The sequence below is a fragment of the Aquila chrysaetos genome, chromosome 3, assembly GCF_900496995.4.
Source record: "Aquila chrysaetos chrysaetos chromosome 3, bAquChr1.4, whole genome shotgun sequence".
In the NCBI taxonomy this organism is placed as follows: domain Eukaryota; kingdom Metazoa; phylum Chordata; class Aves; order Accipitriformes; family Accipitridae; genus Aquila; species Aquila chrysaetos.
Genome location: NC_044006.1, coordinates 78,499,339 through 78,514,206, shown reverse-complemented (window position 1 = coordinate 78,514,206; position 14,868 = coordinate 78,499,339). Strand labels below are relative to the sequence as shown.

General features: G+C 40.0%; 1 protein-coding gene across 18 annotated transcripts in view; it reads left to right on the top strand.

The window, feature by feature from the left end:
- MAP4 (microtubule associated protein 4) overlaps positions 1–14,868 on the top strand; it is a 165,146-nt gene that overhangs the window by 73,545 nt on the left and 76,733 nt on the right. The window contains exon 1 of one of the 18 annotated variants that reach the window (XM_041122369.1): positions 2,243–2,343. The exons of 16 other annotated variants lie outside the window; for them this stretch is intronic. Coding sequence is in view for 1 of the 2 variants with exons in the window: in XM_041122368.1 (XP_040978302.1) it covers positions 2,393–2,429 (37 nt within the window). In the remaining variant the exon portion in view is untranslated. Of the gene's footprint in view, positions 1–2,242; positions 2,430–14,868 lie in introns of those variants that run through there. One more of the 18 variants, XM_041122368.1, reaches the window with a different exon arrangement.

The window sequence follows — 14,868 nt, the reverse complement described above, 5'->3', positions numbered from 1 at the left end:
ACCCCAAAACAAGTATTATGTAGTGCCTTAAATCTAGTGAGCATGGCTGCTGACTGTCAGCAAACCCAACTACCTTCTGCCCCTGCTATCTGCTCGTAGGAGGGCACGTGCCCTGTGCGGTGACATCTCCCGGGAAGTCGCTGGAGCAGTTGGGTGCTTTCCTGTAGAAACATCAGTGCAACAAGGGAGTGTTTTATGACTATAGACAACCTCTTTTACATACACTGTAAATAGCACACTTTCTCTGAAACTTCCTGGATCTAATTTAAATGTAATTTATAGCCTTGGCACTGTGATAAAAGTTGTCTTTTTGGTAATTTTAATGAACTGTATTGGAAAAAGAAATAAACTAATGTAATAGCAAGTTATTCTTTGCTACAGATTTCATATCTTGACATCACTTCTACCCTGACCATGGAGCAAAGGACAATTTTTCTTTTGTATATTCTTGGCACTGGTTTTTTTTTTTTCTTTTCTTTTTGGAATCTCTGCATTGTTATCTTTGTTTCTTCTCGTAACAGTCCTCTAATTAGTGTTTCACTAAACTAAACTTTGTGACTTTCCCAAATACAATAGTAAGGGAAGAAATGGATACTGCTGGCAGTGGATATTTTGGGCTGGGATGTCATATCTGATCAATGATGAAATACAGCTTTTGAGCAAGAAGCTGGGTGGTGGTAAATTTCATCATAGATAAAGTATCCACATTATGTGAGACTTCTGCTATGTCTAATGTGTTGGATTATAGGAGCCTTATGTTAAGGGGGTTTATATTGGTGGAGACTCTCCTACTCACCTCAGTTTGAGACTTTGCTGTCGTGAGCCCACTTTGTGTGACTCCAAGAGGGTTTCCTGTTATTCCTGCTCCTCGTGCTGGAGAGGATCCCTCTGGCAACACGTGAAGCCATTCAGCTAGTGTCCAAAACCTACGTCGAGGGTTTTTTTTTTGCCTGCATGATAGTACTGCATCCCCTGTGGGCTACTAGATTTAGCAAGTTGCCATGTTATTACCAGGGGATGATTTTACTAAACATTTAAAGTACATTCAGCATTGTACTCCAGGTTTTTCTTACTGTGGTGCCCATTTTGGGCACTATTCAAGCACATTGCAGTGGGGAACAGTTAAGATTTTGTGCATTTGCAATGTTACTTGGCTATTACATTTTTAAATATGCTAGTTGCCTGTTTTTATGAACTCTGTTTAGGCTTAAATTCTTTAATCTCCTAAAGTAAGACAAAAGATTCAGCCAGTTCGTGTTGTTGATGTCTTACGGAGAGCAGACTAAGACTCGAGGGAGTGACTGGCTGTGTTCAGGAAGCCACCTGGGTTGGCCAGAAGGGCTTGGCTTTTGACAGTGACAGCTTTTTGTGCAGGTTCAGAAAATATTTTTTTTAATAATTCTAGTGACTCTATCTAGTCAGGTGAATAAGTAGTTAATTCATAACTGAGAAGCCAGGTGAAGACTGAAAATAGCAAAACCCCCTTTGTTTTTCCTTTTGATGATAGTACTGGTAACATGAGGGATGAAATGACAGTCTTTTGGCTCTGATGTCTTGTTGGACATCATGATTAGAAAAAAAAATCAGTTAATATAGAAAAGTTTTCCTCTTTAATCATTTTTAGATTAAAAAACCCAAACTGTTTTCATAACTTTGATATTCCCCTCCCCGTGCTTTATCAGCCATATTTTAAACAAGTGATTTTCTGTAATAACTATTCAAAATGTCTGTCTTGTGTGCAGTTTTGCACCAAAATATAGCTTGATGGGAAGAAAACCCACAACAAAACAACAAAAATCCCACCAAAACCAAACCAAAAAACCTCCAAATAAACAAAATCGCCCCCATGTGCTAGGAGCAATGTAACACTAAAACTTAAATGGTTGTATAGCGTAACTGTAAAATCAAGTGTGTGCACAATCTGTAATACTTTCCTGCTAAGGAATGTTTTTTAGTGTAGATGCTATGTCTAGTAGCAAGGTTTGAGTTGGCTGCTGATGGGTACTCCTTAATACTTTAGGGAAAGGGAGTACAGATAAGGTAAACCTTAGGCTGGCTGACTGGAAATGCTGATTAGATCCTGAAGTTCAGTCTACTCTGACATAAATCAGTCTGCTTTTTTACATATGTTAAATGACATGCTCAAGAAGCTTTTCTTCCTGGGCCGTAGTCTTGTTTGCTGCTTGTATCAAATCAGCTTAAGTAGTTGTGTAACGAGCTCTGTTATTTGCAAGAAAGTAGAGCATGGCAAGCCCACTGGAACTGCTTTATGAAATGCTCCGCTTCCCCAGGGACAAAGGGGAATCTGCCCCCATGCAGCTCCCTGTGAGGCTGAAGACACAAGTATGTAATTGAAAGCATTGATGTTTCTGAGCCGCAGTGGTGTTGCGGCATGGGGAAACAAAGCTCTGGAATGAGGAAGGGAAGAGGTAGGAATTAGCAAGGATGTAGGTTTTTCAGAAAGCTAGCACTCTTTTGTAGTGAGTGTCGCTCTGGGTTCCTAAAAGACTGCTGACGCATGAAGGACAGTAAGTGTTGGAACTGGTACAGCTACTGGGAATGTATTGAAAGCTCCAGTGATGGCTACAAGTAAAAGGAGGGACCTTTTTTTTTGTTCAAAAAATGCTGTTGCCATGGCCGTGTCTCTCTTAAATGGTATCTTCCTAGCAACCTGCTACTTCTGCTTTTCACTTTTTGCTTCTAAACTTTGATTCAAAGGTGGAATGTATCCTGACTTGACTTGTTGAATAGAAAATAAAAAAAGCTTATAATGAAGTAGTACATATGTCAAGAGTCTACTAAAAGCTTTATGGTGAGGCTTAGTGAGATTTAAAAAATGTTAATACAAAACCCTTAGTTTTTGTAGTGTGTTTAAGAGTCATTCTAGCATGCATCTGACAGCTGGATGAATTAATGTGCTTTTTACAAAGCTTGAATTTCCTAAGCAAGTAGCTATTATTTAAAATATTCAAGCTTATATCTTGAATTGAATATCTTATTAGTGCATTTAAACCAACTGATTTGTGGAGGTATGCTTGAGAATTACTGAAGAAGTATGCAGACTAATATCTAATAGAAAATGTGAACCCTTTTTCTCTCCATCTGTCCTTCAAGTTCATCAGTGTTTACACAAAATCAGCTTGATTGCCATTTCTCAGAACTTTGTTTCGGCATACCAGAGTATTTTTGTACACGTAATCCTGTAAATGGCTGGACATTGAGGCAGCCTTTTTAAAATAAAGTGGTATTTTTAAAAGAGTTTAAAAGAGGCAGGCAGAAGAGAGACTGAGGTTTATTGTTGCGAACAAGTAGGACCACTTACCCTTACTGCTTTATCATCCAAAGATACATTATGCTTTTATCCTATACTTATGTTACCCATTTTTCCTTTAATTAGCCTGTCTTTCTGGATCTTAACTGCAGGTTAAAAAGATACTCCCCCCCCCCCCATTATTGCCTCAGACAACATCCTCTTTCTTTTCTTGCTTATTCTGATAGCTTCTGCAGTGACCCTATCTGCAGTGGGTAGCTGACAGCTTCTGCAGTGACCCTTTAGATTAGTGGAATTTATAAGCCATGTATGCTTGAGAGATTTGTCAAAGGAAAATAAGCCAAACAATAGTACTGTAAAACATGCATCAAAATTAAGCTTAGTCTAAACACTTTATTATCACATTTTTGCTACATCAGGTTAATTATTTAGCTTAATAATAAGAATTTATCTTTCATATTACATCGGTTAGCTAAATATTTACCTTCCAGTTAGTAATGTGGCCAAGCCCCAGGGATAAGCTATTGAGCTAACAGCAAAAGGCAAATAGGAATGCAACTCTACAGCGATTTAGTCATCGCACATCTGCAGACATGAACAGGAGAGTGGCCGGCAGCTGCCAGCTCCGATACCTGCTGGGAGCTCCAGCAAAACCGCTGTGCAGCGGAGGCTGATGGCAAGGTGGGTTTGTGTGAAACATGGTGCCCTGCTCCAAGCTGCTATCTCCTTTTCACAGTGCACAGGCTCTCTTGTTTAAAACTCTTCCTTTTTTTACCTTTTCTTCCTGTTCTAAACCTGCGGGTTCTGTTTGTAAAAACAACTGATTTAATAGGGGTTTATCCTGCTTACAAAAAAATCAGAAAGAACTGTGTGCTGGGATGTCGGAGTAGCTTTGAGAGGTCGTATGACATGGGCTAAAATGAACCTGGGGGTTAGGAAACTTCCCTAATCCTAGCTCTAGTTGTAGCTCACTCAGAGGCCTTAGCTCTTTAATCTTCTTCCATTTCAGTCCCATCCCTGAAAATAGGGTAAGGCTGATTATATTGTGCATTTTATCTTTTATAGCTATGCTGCATCTGTTATTATCACAGCGTTCTCATTTCAGTGGTGTTGACTAGTACCAGGGGTAATCTTGGATTAATCTGACCTTTTCTGGAAAAAGAAAATCTTGTCGTTACGAAACGTATCTGGATACGGTGAGGCTGAGCAAGAGGAGATCTTTGGTAGTTGGTAGTGAGAGCAAATCTACACTTTAGAGCAAGTGTATCTTTTAAGTGGCTAAGCAAATGGAAATTCAGATTAGATGCTTAGCAGGCTGGCTGCTAGTGTTTCCTCATTAAACCCATAAAACTACTCTCTATGGAAATGGTTTTGAACATATTCAGCTCACTTAGTCTTGCATGACTAATTCACTGAAAAATAAAGAAATTATAAATATGCTCATCAGTAACCCCTCTTTTTGCTGCTATTTTGGTACAATTTGTAGAGCTAATTACCAACTCCAACCCATAAAATACCAAGTACATCTTCAGTAGAGTTTGCATTTCTAAAATACTCAGGCTTTTGTCTAGTATAGCATAAAAGTTACCTGAATTATTGCTGAATGAGTATTAGAAAAGAAAAGCTTTGCAATTTTCCAGTGTGTTAAAACTCTGAAAGAAGGCGTGAAGGATGCTCAGGATCCTGTTGTCCTCTCCTGGCCCAGGGAGCTCTGCCCAGTCCTCTCTGAATGGGTCTCTTCTCCCTTTGGATAATGGTGCAAGTGAGGCTTGCCCTGTTCTTGAAAATTGTGCAAAATACAATGTTTGATTATTTTTAAAGTATGTGCTCTTCATTTTTCCATTTCTGCTGATGAATACTGTGCGGTATCTCCTTTCCTTCATCCAATGTGATAAAGCTCACCTTGGTATGTTAGAGTTGGTCCCTCCTCACTTGAAGCTGTTCTTTTCTGCTGTAATGAACAGGATAGGATCATGGTTTCCCTAACGCAGAGATGCTGTGGTGTTTGAAGAGGAGGCTGTTCCCATAAATCTGGCAGTTCATTTTAGCAGCAGTGAATGGCAAAATAAGTTGCTTCCTGGAGATGACTGGGTAGAAATTGAAATTTCTTAACAGGCATCTGGCTATTTGCATTTAATGATTGCCTGTTAAACTATGCAAGATTAACAACTCCTTTAGGAGTGATCATATAGCTTTAGGCTGTAGATATTTGGGCTAGATGACCTTTAAAGGTCCCTTCCAACCCAAACTATTCTATGATATTTCTGCATACAACTGATGCTGTAGGCAACTATGAAATTAGAAATGACTTAGCAAGGCACAGAAGTGAAAGGAGACTCTAGGAAGTGAACAAAACACGATTCATCCCAAAAAAGAAATTATCTGGAAGGGATGCTTGATTTTGTTTTGTCATGTAACTTACTATGTTATTTAACCTTCTTCCTTTTAACTAGAGCACACTATATTTGACCTGTCTATTCTGAAAAAGAATTTTCTGGAGTTCTCTGTGACAAGTTTGTTTTTCTGTGCCCTCAGGTTAGTCTGGCATCCTGAAAAAACAGTCTGGCTAAACTTGCTGTCTTTCTCTGCTCTTCCTGAACTGCTGGGGATTTAGCAGTTACTTGCATTTGAGAGGGTTGGTAGTTTCCTCAGAGATGACTGTAAGACTAAACAATGGCATTTTATTCTTCTGGGGTCCTTTTTGCTGTGCAGATTAAAACTTACAATGTTAAATGGCTATTTACCAGTTTCAAGAGGAAAATGCACTGGTAGCTAATGATGATGCCACATGGTGAGTTAGTGGGAAGGTTAGGAGGAGAACTTGGGTTTCCTGAGCCAACCATTAAAATGGTTGCTTCCCCACCAGAAACTGGCAGGCAGAGCGTCAGGACCCAAGATGAGACAGTGTTTGCCAGTAGAAACCTGTTGTGGGTCTCATCATCAATCTGTAATGGCTCTAAGAACTGTTCTGTGTGAATGGGATTTGGCAGAGGAGAAGGGTTAGAGGTGTCTGGGTTCTTGATATGATGCCATGTATTCTGCCTTAATTGGCACATAGCTTTTTGTGCTTTAAAATCTCCTTTTCTTGGTGCCAGTTTAAAACGTGCTGCTGTAGAATGAAATTTGTTAACAGGGTAGAAAGTCCAAGGGTGTTTCTGATAGCAGAAAACAAGCATTGAATTGCCAATACACACAGATAATACAAATTTGGCTATTCACTTTAGTCCAGTGTGTCTGAGATATGGAGTGAGAATATGTTCTCTGTGTCTGAGAAAAGATACTTCTGCTTCTTTATGGCTATAAAATAGGATTTGTGTTGTATTGCAATGTTATGGTGTCACATTGTCACCTTTCCCAGTTCAGATGGACCACTACTATAGCAGCATCCTACTTGCTGCCATTTCTCTAGCTGCAGTTAGGGCTTACAGCATAGAGACAAACCAAATACAAACCCAGGTAATCTTAAATTACATTTTTAGGCAAATATTGTTTAAGGGCAGAGTACCAGATGTGGGAGACCAGAATGATCTTTTGTTAAAAAGATTGACTGTGGAGCGTTGTTGATGGGATCAGCCTTTCTAAGGCAAGAGAATCTTTGGAGCCCAGCTGTGTGCGATAGATACAGGTGCTGATTACCAGCTGTAGGACTGGCTTCTTGAGACCACCTTGGCACTCTTCCCCTTTCAGGTTGTTTTCTTCAAACTAGCCTGGGTCAGTAGATTCAAGTTAATCACTTGTTGATGATGTTCTGAATATGTATGTACTCTACAAACCATGGACTTTGTTTAAATGTAAAGCTATATAATATTGTGGAGTTTTTCCAAACCAGTTGAGTACACAAATCTGAAACGTAATGGTGAAGAACTGAAAGACTTCCTTCCACTTACTGCTTGAACCCACAGAAAAATACAGTCCCTCCAGATACACATTAAAACGTGTAGAGAGATAGTGTCACATGGATGCAGTTAACACGCAGGCAAGCACTGAACTTATTTTCATAGGATACTTTTATTTGCAGTGTGTTTAGTGTAAAATACAGTGGTAAGAGTAGCCAGATTTTCAAATACAATTAAGTTAGTACAACCGTGTCTCTTTTGTAAAACTTGGAATTACGCCGTGTGCTGGTTATAGACCAAAACTATGCGGTTACATTCTAATAACTTAGCCCAGCCTGCCCATTCTAATTGTTGCTTATGGAAGTTATCAATCCTGCTGAGAAACTAAGGCACAAATGATATTTTGAAAAGGCTAGCTGTGATTTTGCCTGTTTTATGGGGATGACATATAAAGTCTTAACTTTGGGGTCAAGCTTTGGGATTATGCAATGGTGAGCTCAGTGCAGTGTCTTTGTTTGCAGGGTGTTTCACTGAGCTGCACACTGGTGTGTCTCAGAGCTGTCCTGTGCCACCTTTACTGTTGGTGAGTGAGGCACTGAAGATGTTTATTAATAAACTGGAAATATGTCTGGTTTAATTTAATAACACTACGAAGTGAGCATGAACCTGGAAAGATGTTCTTGGGTAATCAAACCCAGATTCCAACTACTGTAGGTAGAGGAGTGATTTCTTTAATAAACACCTTGAAAAAGATGTGTTTTTCTGTCACAGCTGTTTTGCTGCTTCCATTCCCTGAAGGTTTCTTAGAAAGTTTCTTCTAACTTCCATACTGAAGATACTGTGGAAATGATACAAGCAGTTGTTCTGTGTAAATATTGGCTTTAAGTCTGAGGAAACATTTCCACCTCCCTAACAATTGCCTCAGTAAACTTATGGAGAAGAATCTGTTCCCTTTCCTTCTTTTTTTGCTGAGCTAAACCACTTGAATGCTTAGTCTTTTCTTCATGATATTCAAGAAAGTTTTAATATTGTTTTCCATCTTCCAGTCCCAAGTCATCATTCTTTATTGTTTATCCTGGGATGCTGATTAGAGCTGCATGACATGTTTTGCTGAAGAAATCTTGCTGTGGTCTTTCAGGGCATTAGTGCATCCCATTCTCTAACAGACATCCCTCGCCTGTCAGGCTCCTGCGTTCTCTCACCTCTTCATCACCCAATTCAGCCTTCCTGTATTTGATTAGTAAGGTCAGCCTGTGTTTCTCTTTGAACTCCCTGTTTATGGCATAAATCCTGTTAGTTCATTGTTTTGGTCCCTTGTATGACTTTGAATTTCACAATGTCAAACTTTGTCTCATGCCTACCATTCTGATACTCAAAATCACTGAATTTTTCCTGGATGGCATCCTAACACCGCTTGCTGGCTTTATCTTTTAACTTCATTTCATCAGAACGTCTCTAATTTCTAAGATTAAAAATAAAAATGTTAAGCCTGGGTTATTCTGGATTCTTGATCTTCAGACTCTATTAACTAGTTATGTTCCTTCAGCAAGGTAATTCCTCCTTTGACATGGCCTTGCCATTTGTCACTTAGCCAATTCTTTATTTACCTTTATGTAATTTCCTTGTGTCTCCAGTTTCTCTAATGTCTCCCCTGGCTACAGATAAAAATACTTTGCTTTCAGCTAAGTCAAGTCTTCCATACTTCGTCTAGAAAATCTGTTACGTTACATCTCTTAACACTACCCTGTTTTTCAATGATGCAAACAGCTTATCTTTCAATATGTCACTCACATGAAAACAGTTTTGTAAGGTTTTAGGGACTGATCGATGTCTCAATCTTAAAACGAAAATGGGTCACTCTGCTTAAAAAAAAAAATGCATTTATATGTATATTACTTGAAGTTTCAGGTAGTTTAATGAAATACTGTATTCTACTAAAGCCATAGTCTCAGATTCAACATGAATGGGAACCAAATAATCATTAAAAGATCCAAAGTAGAGTTGCCCAGTTTAGTAGCTGAGAGTTGAGGAAGATTAGATTTACCTGGCCAGACCTTCATGTAAAAAAGAAACATATATATATATAGTTGCATAAATTTTTATACCTCTTGTACTTTAGGCTGTTCATTAAAGTAATTTACTTGGAAGCTAGCCTTGAAAGGCAGTCCTGCTTGTTGAAGAAGTAATCGCAGGAATATTTAACTTGCTGTTTGCTCTTCAGGATTATGGTTAGTTGAAGGTGAACAGAGTTCCATGGATGCCATTGTTGCTGAGACTTGTGCTGCTTTTCTGTCTCAGTAGTATCTATGGTCCTGCTAAGGTTGCTTCATAAAAATGTTTCAGCACTAAATATCAGTGAAGTAAAAGATTTGGGGGGGATTTGAGTTTTGGTTTGGGTTTGTTTTTTTTTTTTTTTCCCTCATTAATATACTTGGGAGTAACCTACTGCCTAACTATGTACAACACTTTTTTGCAGCCTTCAAACACACTTTCCAGTTGGTGTTGCAGGCATGCTGGTTGCCAGTGCACAATAGACACACATTGCACCTTTGCATCCTTCTGCAGAGTGCAGGAGAGCTTGTGTAGATGTGGTGCGATGCAGTTGCCCAGCTGTGTTTCAAGGTCAAATGTTCTGTGCGCTGTTGTATTTTTCCTAAAATGAAAACAAAACAGAAGACTTGTCTGTGCTGACTGCAGAAATGCCCTGCAGTGCATTCACTGCGGTTCTCAATGTGGCTGGAGCTTTGCAGGCCATGAAAGTCTTCTGACAACCCTGGAAATGTCCAGTCTACTTACTGTCAAACAGCAGGAGCATTAGTGGTTCTGCTTTAGCTGTGTGCCTGAGACCTGACTCTGTCAAATACATCTAGGTGAGACAATTCAATATTAGACTAGAGATCTGAGTAATAATTTTTTTTTTCCTTTACATCTTGGGTCTGTGGTGTGTAGGTGGGAGCTCCCATGCAAATACCAGCTGCAGCAGCCTTTCTTTTTAGGCTTCCCTCAGATGGCTGAGTTCAATCTTGAGTGGCTTTTCCACGCAAATAAAGGTACTTTATTGGTTAGTTTTACAGAGAGAAAATAGTATTGACAAGGTTTATTTAGCACCGCAAAACACCAAAAACTCCTTAGTGAGGAATTTAAAAATTCCTAGAAAACTGGCTGACTCTTCACAAGGCTGTAAATTATAATGATTTCAAAAGAGCAGAGACAGCATGTCATTTTTCTCATTCTCTAAGCAGAAGCTTCTTGAATAAATAGTAATAGAATTGTAGATCCTTCTAGTATTATGTAAATGGCTTCATGCTTTGATGTCCCTCATGTCATTAGTTTGACACTAGCTGGAATTAATGGCCATAAAACTATATTACAAATGTGGCAGATAGATTTCTCTTGACTGCTTCTGATTCCTCATGTGAGCTCGCTTCTTTTGCCATGGGATTTTATAAGCGGAAAGTAGGTCACCGCAATGTGTGTGAACATAGGCTGAGAAACGGGCTATAATCTCAGCATTAAACAAACATGACTGTAATGCTGAAGGGAAATTTTCTATTTTAAGCACTTATTTCCATTATCACTATCTCATTCTGCAGAACAAGCATATGGGGACTTCTGTGTACATGCACCCACAGATGGGATTTGGGAAGCAGTAGAATAGAGATATATATGTGTGTGTGTGTGTGTATACATATATATATATATTTTTTTTATATGTTTCAAGAGTGACAATATATATTGTCTCTTCTGAATGGTTCCTCTGCATCTCTTGTGAAGCAGGTGGGGAAAGTGAAAGTGCCAAAATATGTAGGTCAAAAGTAATGAAGCATTTTGAATCTAAGCAGCAATCAAACACTAATGGTTCTGGGGATGGAATTACTGATACTGTGTGGTTAAACATGGAGCAGTATTACATTAAAATTTTTGAGTTCCTGGACTCCATGAATATTTATAATACATTCTTAGTCCTCCAAGTGGCTTCCTCGCTAACAGCTCTGGGCGTCTGGTTTTGGGGATAAGTGTTGGCTTACGATCTAGAAATATCTGAAATAAATTGTTTGGATTTTTTTAACTAGGAGAAGGGTTAATAAGTGAGCTGGTGCTGTCTTTATTGCGTGTTTTTACTTATGAGAGCTGAGTGAAGATAAGGAGAGAAGGTAAGGTGGAAAGCAAGTAAATATGATAGAGTTGGCCATTTTTAGGCACGTAAAGGTATGAGCAGCAGGGAGAAAAGGATAGTGAATTTAAATTCATCTTGGCAGTCAGGGATCTCATGAGTTAAATTGGTTCGGAAGATGAAGTTCTAAAAAACTAATGAAGGCAAATGATTTGTATGTATAGGCAAGACATTTGTTGACTATTACTAACATGGCTGTGTCAGGAGTTCTTTAAAGGGTCTGAAAAAAAGGAGCAAGCTAATAAAAATGGAAGCTAGGACTCGAGATTTAAAAACTACACAGATTATGGTACATAATGATCTATAACTCCTGAAGTACATGAGTCAAAAAGAAGGGGCTTTCTAATTTATTAGACATAAGAGAAGGTTGAAAGAAAACTATTAAACAGAGATGGAGGAGAAAATGATGCAAAAAAGGCTGCAGTATTCAGACCCTTATCTCCTTTAGTTCTGTTTTTTATTACTTGATTTGATAAGTAATACTCTTTAACAGGGTTGTAGTAAGTCTTTACACACAACAGTACAAGCAAGATCAGCCTCTGAACCATCAGCAGCTGTCTTGAACTCATGGGGATGGAAGAGGGCAAGCACCATACCCGGGTTACAGGTGTGAAGCATTACTAATTTTCAACCTAATGTAAATTAATGAAAAGATATTAGAACGAGTGATGAAACAACCAGCTTATAACCAGCTAGAACACTTGGCTGGACACTTCACATACGGTGATGTACGGACCTTATTCTTGTATGTGTTTTTGTTTGTAAATACTGACTTTTCAAAGAATACACTTGAAGATCATGCTCATTCCAGAGGGATTTTAAGTGCTTTTATTTATTTTTGTTTTCTTCTCTGGCCCTGATTATATTTGAAGAAAGAATTCAGCAGAAAAGCACTTGGAGGTTGTCAGGAGAAAACTTGCAAATTGTAACAGATCACAACTGAAATGCGTCTCAGCACAGGAAAGCAGTGGCCATGTCCTCGCAGGAGTGTTGTCTGTGAGGAGGTGGAGGCAGTTATTCTGCTCCAGTTGCTTTCGATGACGTCTTGGCTGGGTAGCTCTGCCTTGTGTCTGTCAAGCAGGCAAATGGAAGACAGTCTGGGGACGTGGGGAATGTGTGATGTTTAGCTGACCCATGAAAAGACATCTCAAATATAAAACATTTTTCAGGAGGAGAGCAGTAATTGGTTAGTCTGTCTGGTATGGGCATGGGATAAGAAGAAATACTGTACTATCTTACGATCTTAAAGAAGCACTTTGTGTCTAGCTGAAGAGAAATTTGCAGGCTTATTTTTCATGATAGTTTGGGTGAATGTGATCTGGTCTCAGTGCAGGAGGATAAAGCTTAGAGAAGGTTGAAGTTCTCCAACACAAGTTACCAAATCATCATCAGATGGTATGTAGGGGATATTTTCTTTAAGAATTTTACTGGCTTTTTATACCTCAGCTTTTTTTTTTTTTTTTTTTTTTTTTTAAATCCACCCTCTGGATCTTGGATTTCCTGGGGGCAAGGGGGTACTGTGCTTTGAAAGCTCCACTCCTACTTGCAGAATGGCAGAAGCTTGTGCATTAGCTGCTTTTCTGTGTTTATGGTGTCCTGAACCCTATTCAGCTGTTGGCCTCAATCCAAGCTGCAGCTTGGGGTTCCCTATAATGTGTCCCAGGGATGGACCCGCCTGTTGTCTGGGCTGGACCGCAGTTCTTCCTGGGCCTCCTGAGCAGTCCTCTGCTCCTCAGTTCCATGGAGCCACCGTATGCCCGAGAGGTACCTTGCAGCACATATCTCAAGGTCAGGGCTCGCACATTACCAGCTGTTCGTGCACGGCATCTGTAGATCCTGCTCATTTTCCAAACTTCTGGGTTACATGTCTGGGGATCTAGCATGTCTCTTAATATTTTCTCATCCTTTCCCACCGACATCTCCAGAGGTTCATGGGAGACCCGTGTCCCTGTTCAAAAGACTACTTCAATTGCCCTGGAGGAAAAGGACTTTCAAACCTGTCTTCCTTGAAAACCAAGCCCCCTACACCCCACAAGGGTGGCAATTCATGCCTTTGTATATCCATGTTTGAAAGGCTTGCACACTTGAAGTCAGCACTGACCTTTGCTGAACAAATCCTCATATTAGTTCCTTGCTGCTGCTTCTGCTCTTCTGGAAGGCTTTTGCTCTGAACTGCTGTGCAGTTTTTTGACCCTGGATTAATCTGGAGCACGGTCAGTCTTCTCAAAATGTGTCACTGCCATGTCTGAGACGCTGCTCCAGCCTCTCCCCCTACCCCGCTGGAAGAAGTTATAATTGTGTATTTGAACTGGAGCATTGCCTGAATCAGTATAAAGCTGTTTAAATTTGGTAACAGCCCTTTCAGGGGAAATAGCTTTTTCCTGCTCAGAACAAGGGATGACAGTGCTCTGGGTCACGGCTCACTACTGTAAAGTGCAGTGTCACTGGCTCGTGGTGACAGTGTAAGGGACACGCTCTCCCTGCTCGGGGTGGTACCGAGCATGGAGGGGCTGCAGTCCACCGCAAAAACTCTTCGGGACTTCCTTCCTCACGCAGCGTCACAGCACCACACTGCACCGGCGGCTTCCAGGCTGCTCTGGAAGTCCGGAGGCTTTTGTAGGATGTGAAAGCAACACAACTCAGTGTGAGACTTTATGGAAGGGCAGGTGATACTTATTTTAAACAAAACTTTTTTTAGTTGTGATTGTTTTCACATCACTCTCACTCACAGACCTGTGTACTTGTGAGCGTGAGGTCTCTGTGCTCAGGAGCTCTGGCCAGGTTGGTAGTACAGGGGATGAGACTCCACTGGCTGTTCCTCATGTCTCTTGGGCTCTCCTGTGGTGCCAGCAAACTGGGTTTTGGACAGGCCTTTTAAGCCCAGCATAAGGAGTTGGCAGTTCCCAGGCTGTGAGTCTTTTTGCCTCAGAATTTTGCTTATTTCAGCTCCATAAATTTTAGGCAAGGCTGCTTGGTCAAGATGTTCAGATGTCTTCTTGTATGTTCTCAATTATGAGGCTGGATCCAGGGCCAGGGTATAGGGGGGTGATTTAGCTAACTCAATCTTGGCATTATTGCTTTGGGGTTTCTATATGTAGAGATATTCTTTTATATTGTCTGTATCTTGTGTTGGGCCTGTTGAACAGGTTTGTGGGTTTTTTGCACGGCTTTGGATGGAAATATTTACTACCAAGGCTATGCAGAAGGCTCTCAGCTTTAGGAAGGAACCCCAAGTGAAACAGTAAAGGCTGTCTTAGTTGCATTACTTCACTCTCCAAAATCTCAGTTAAGAAAAAACAAACAAAAATCCCAAGAATAGCAAAAAGTAAAAATATTCAACCATGCTTCAAGTGTCTGAAGTTTTAAAACACCTGGTAACACCAGCAGTATTCCTGTAATTCTCATCTTCCTGTAGAAAACATGTTGTTCTCTTAATTCACCAAACGGATACCTGTTCAGAGTCACACTTCATGGGTAAAAGAAGTCTCCTAAGTAGAGCTATTTTGTTTATATGTGCCTATGACAACTCTGTGGAAATAAGTCTTTAGAGAGCCTTTTGTTTAACAATAGGACTTCAAGTGCCTTCA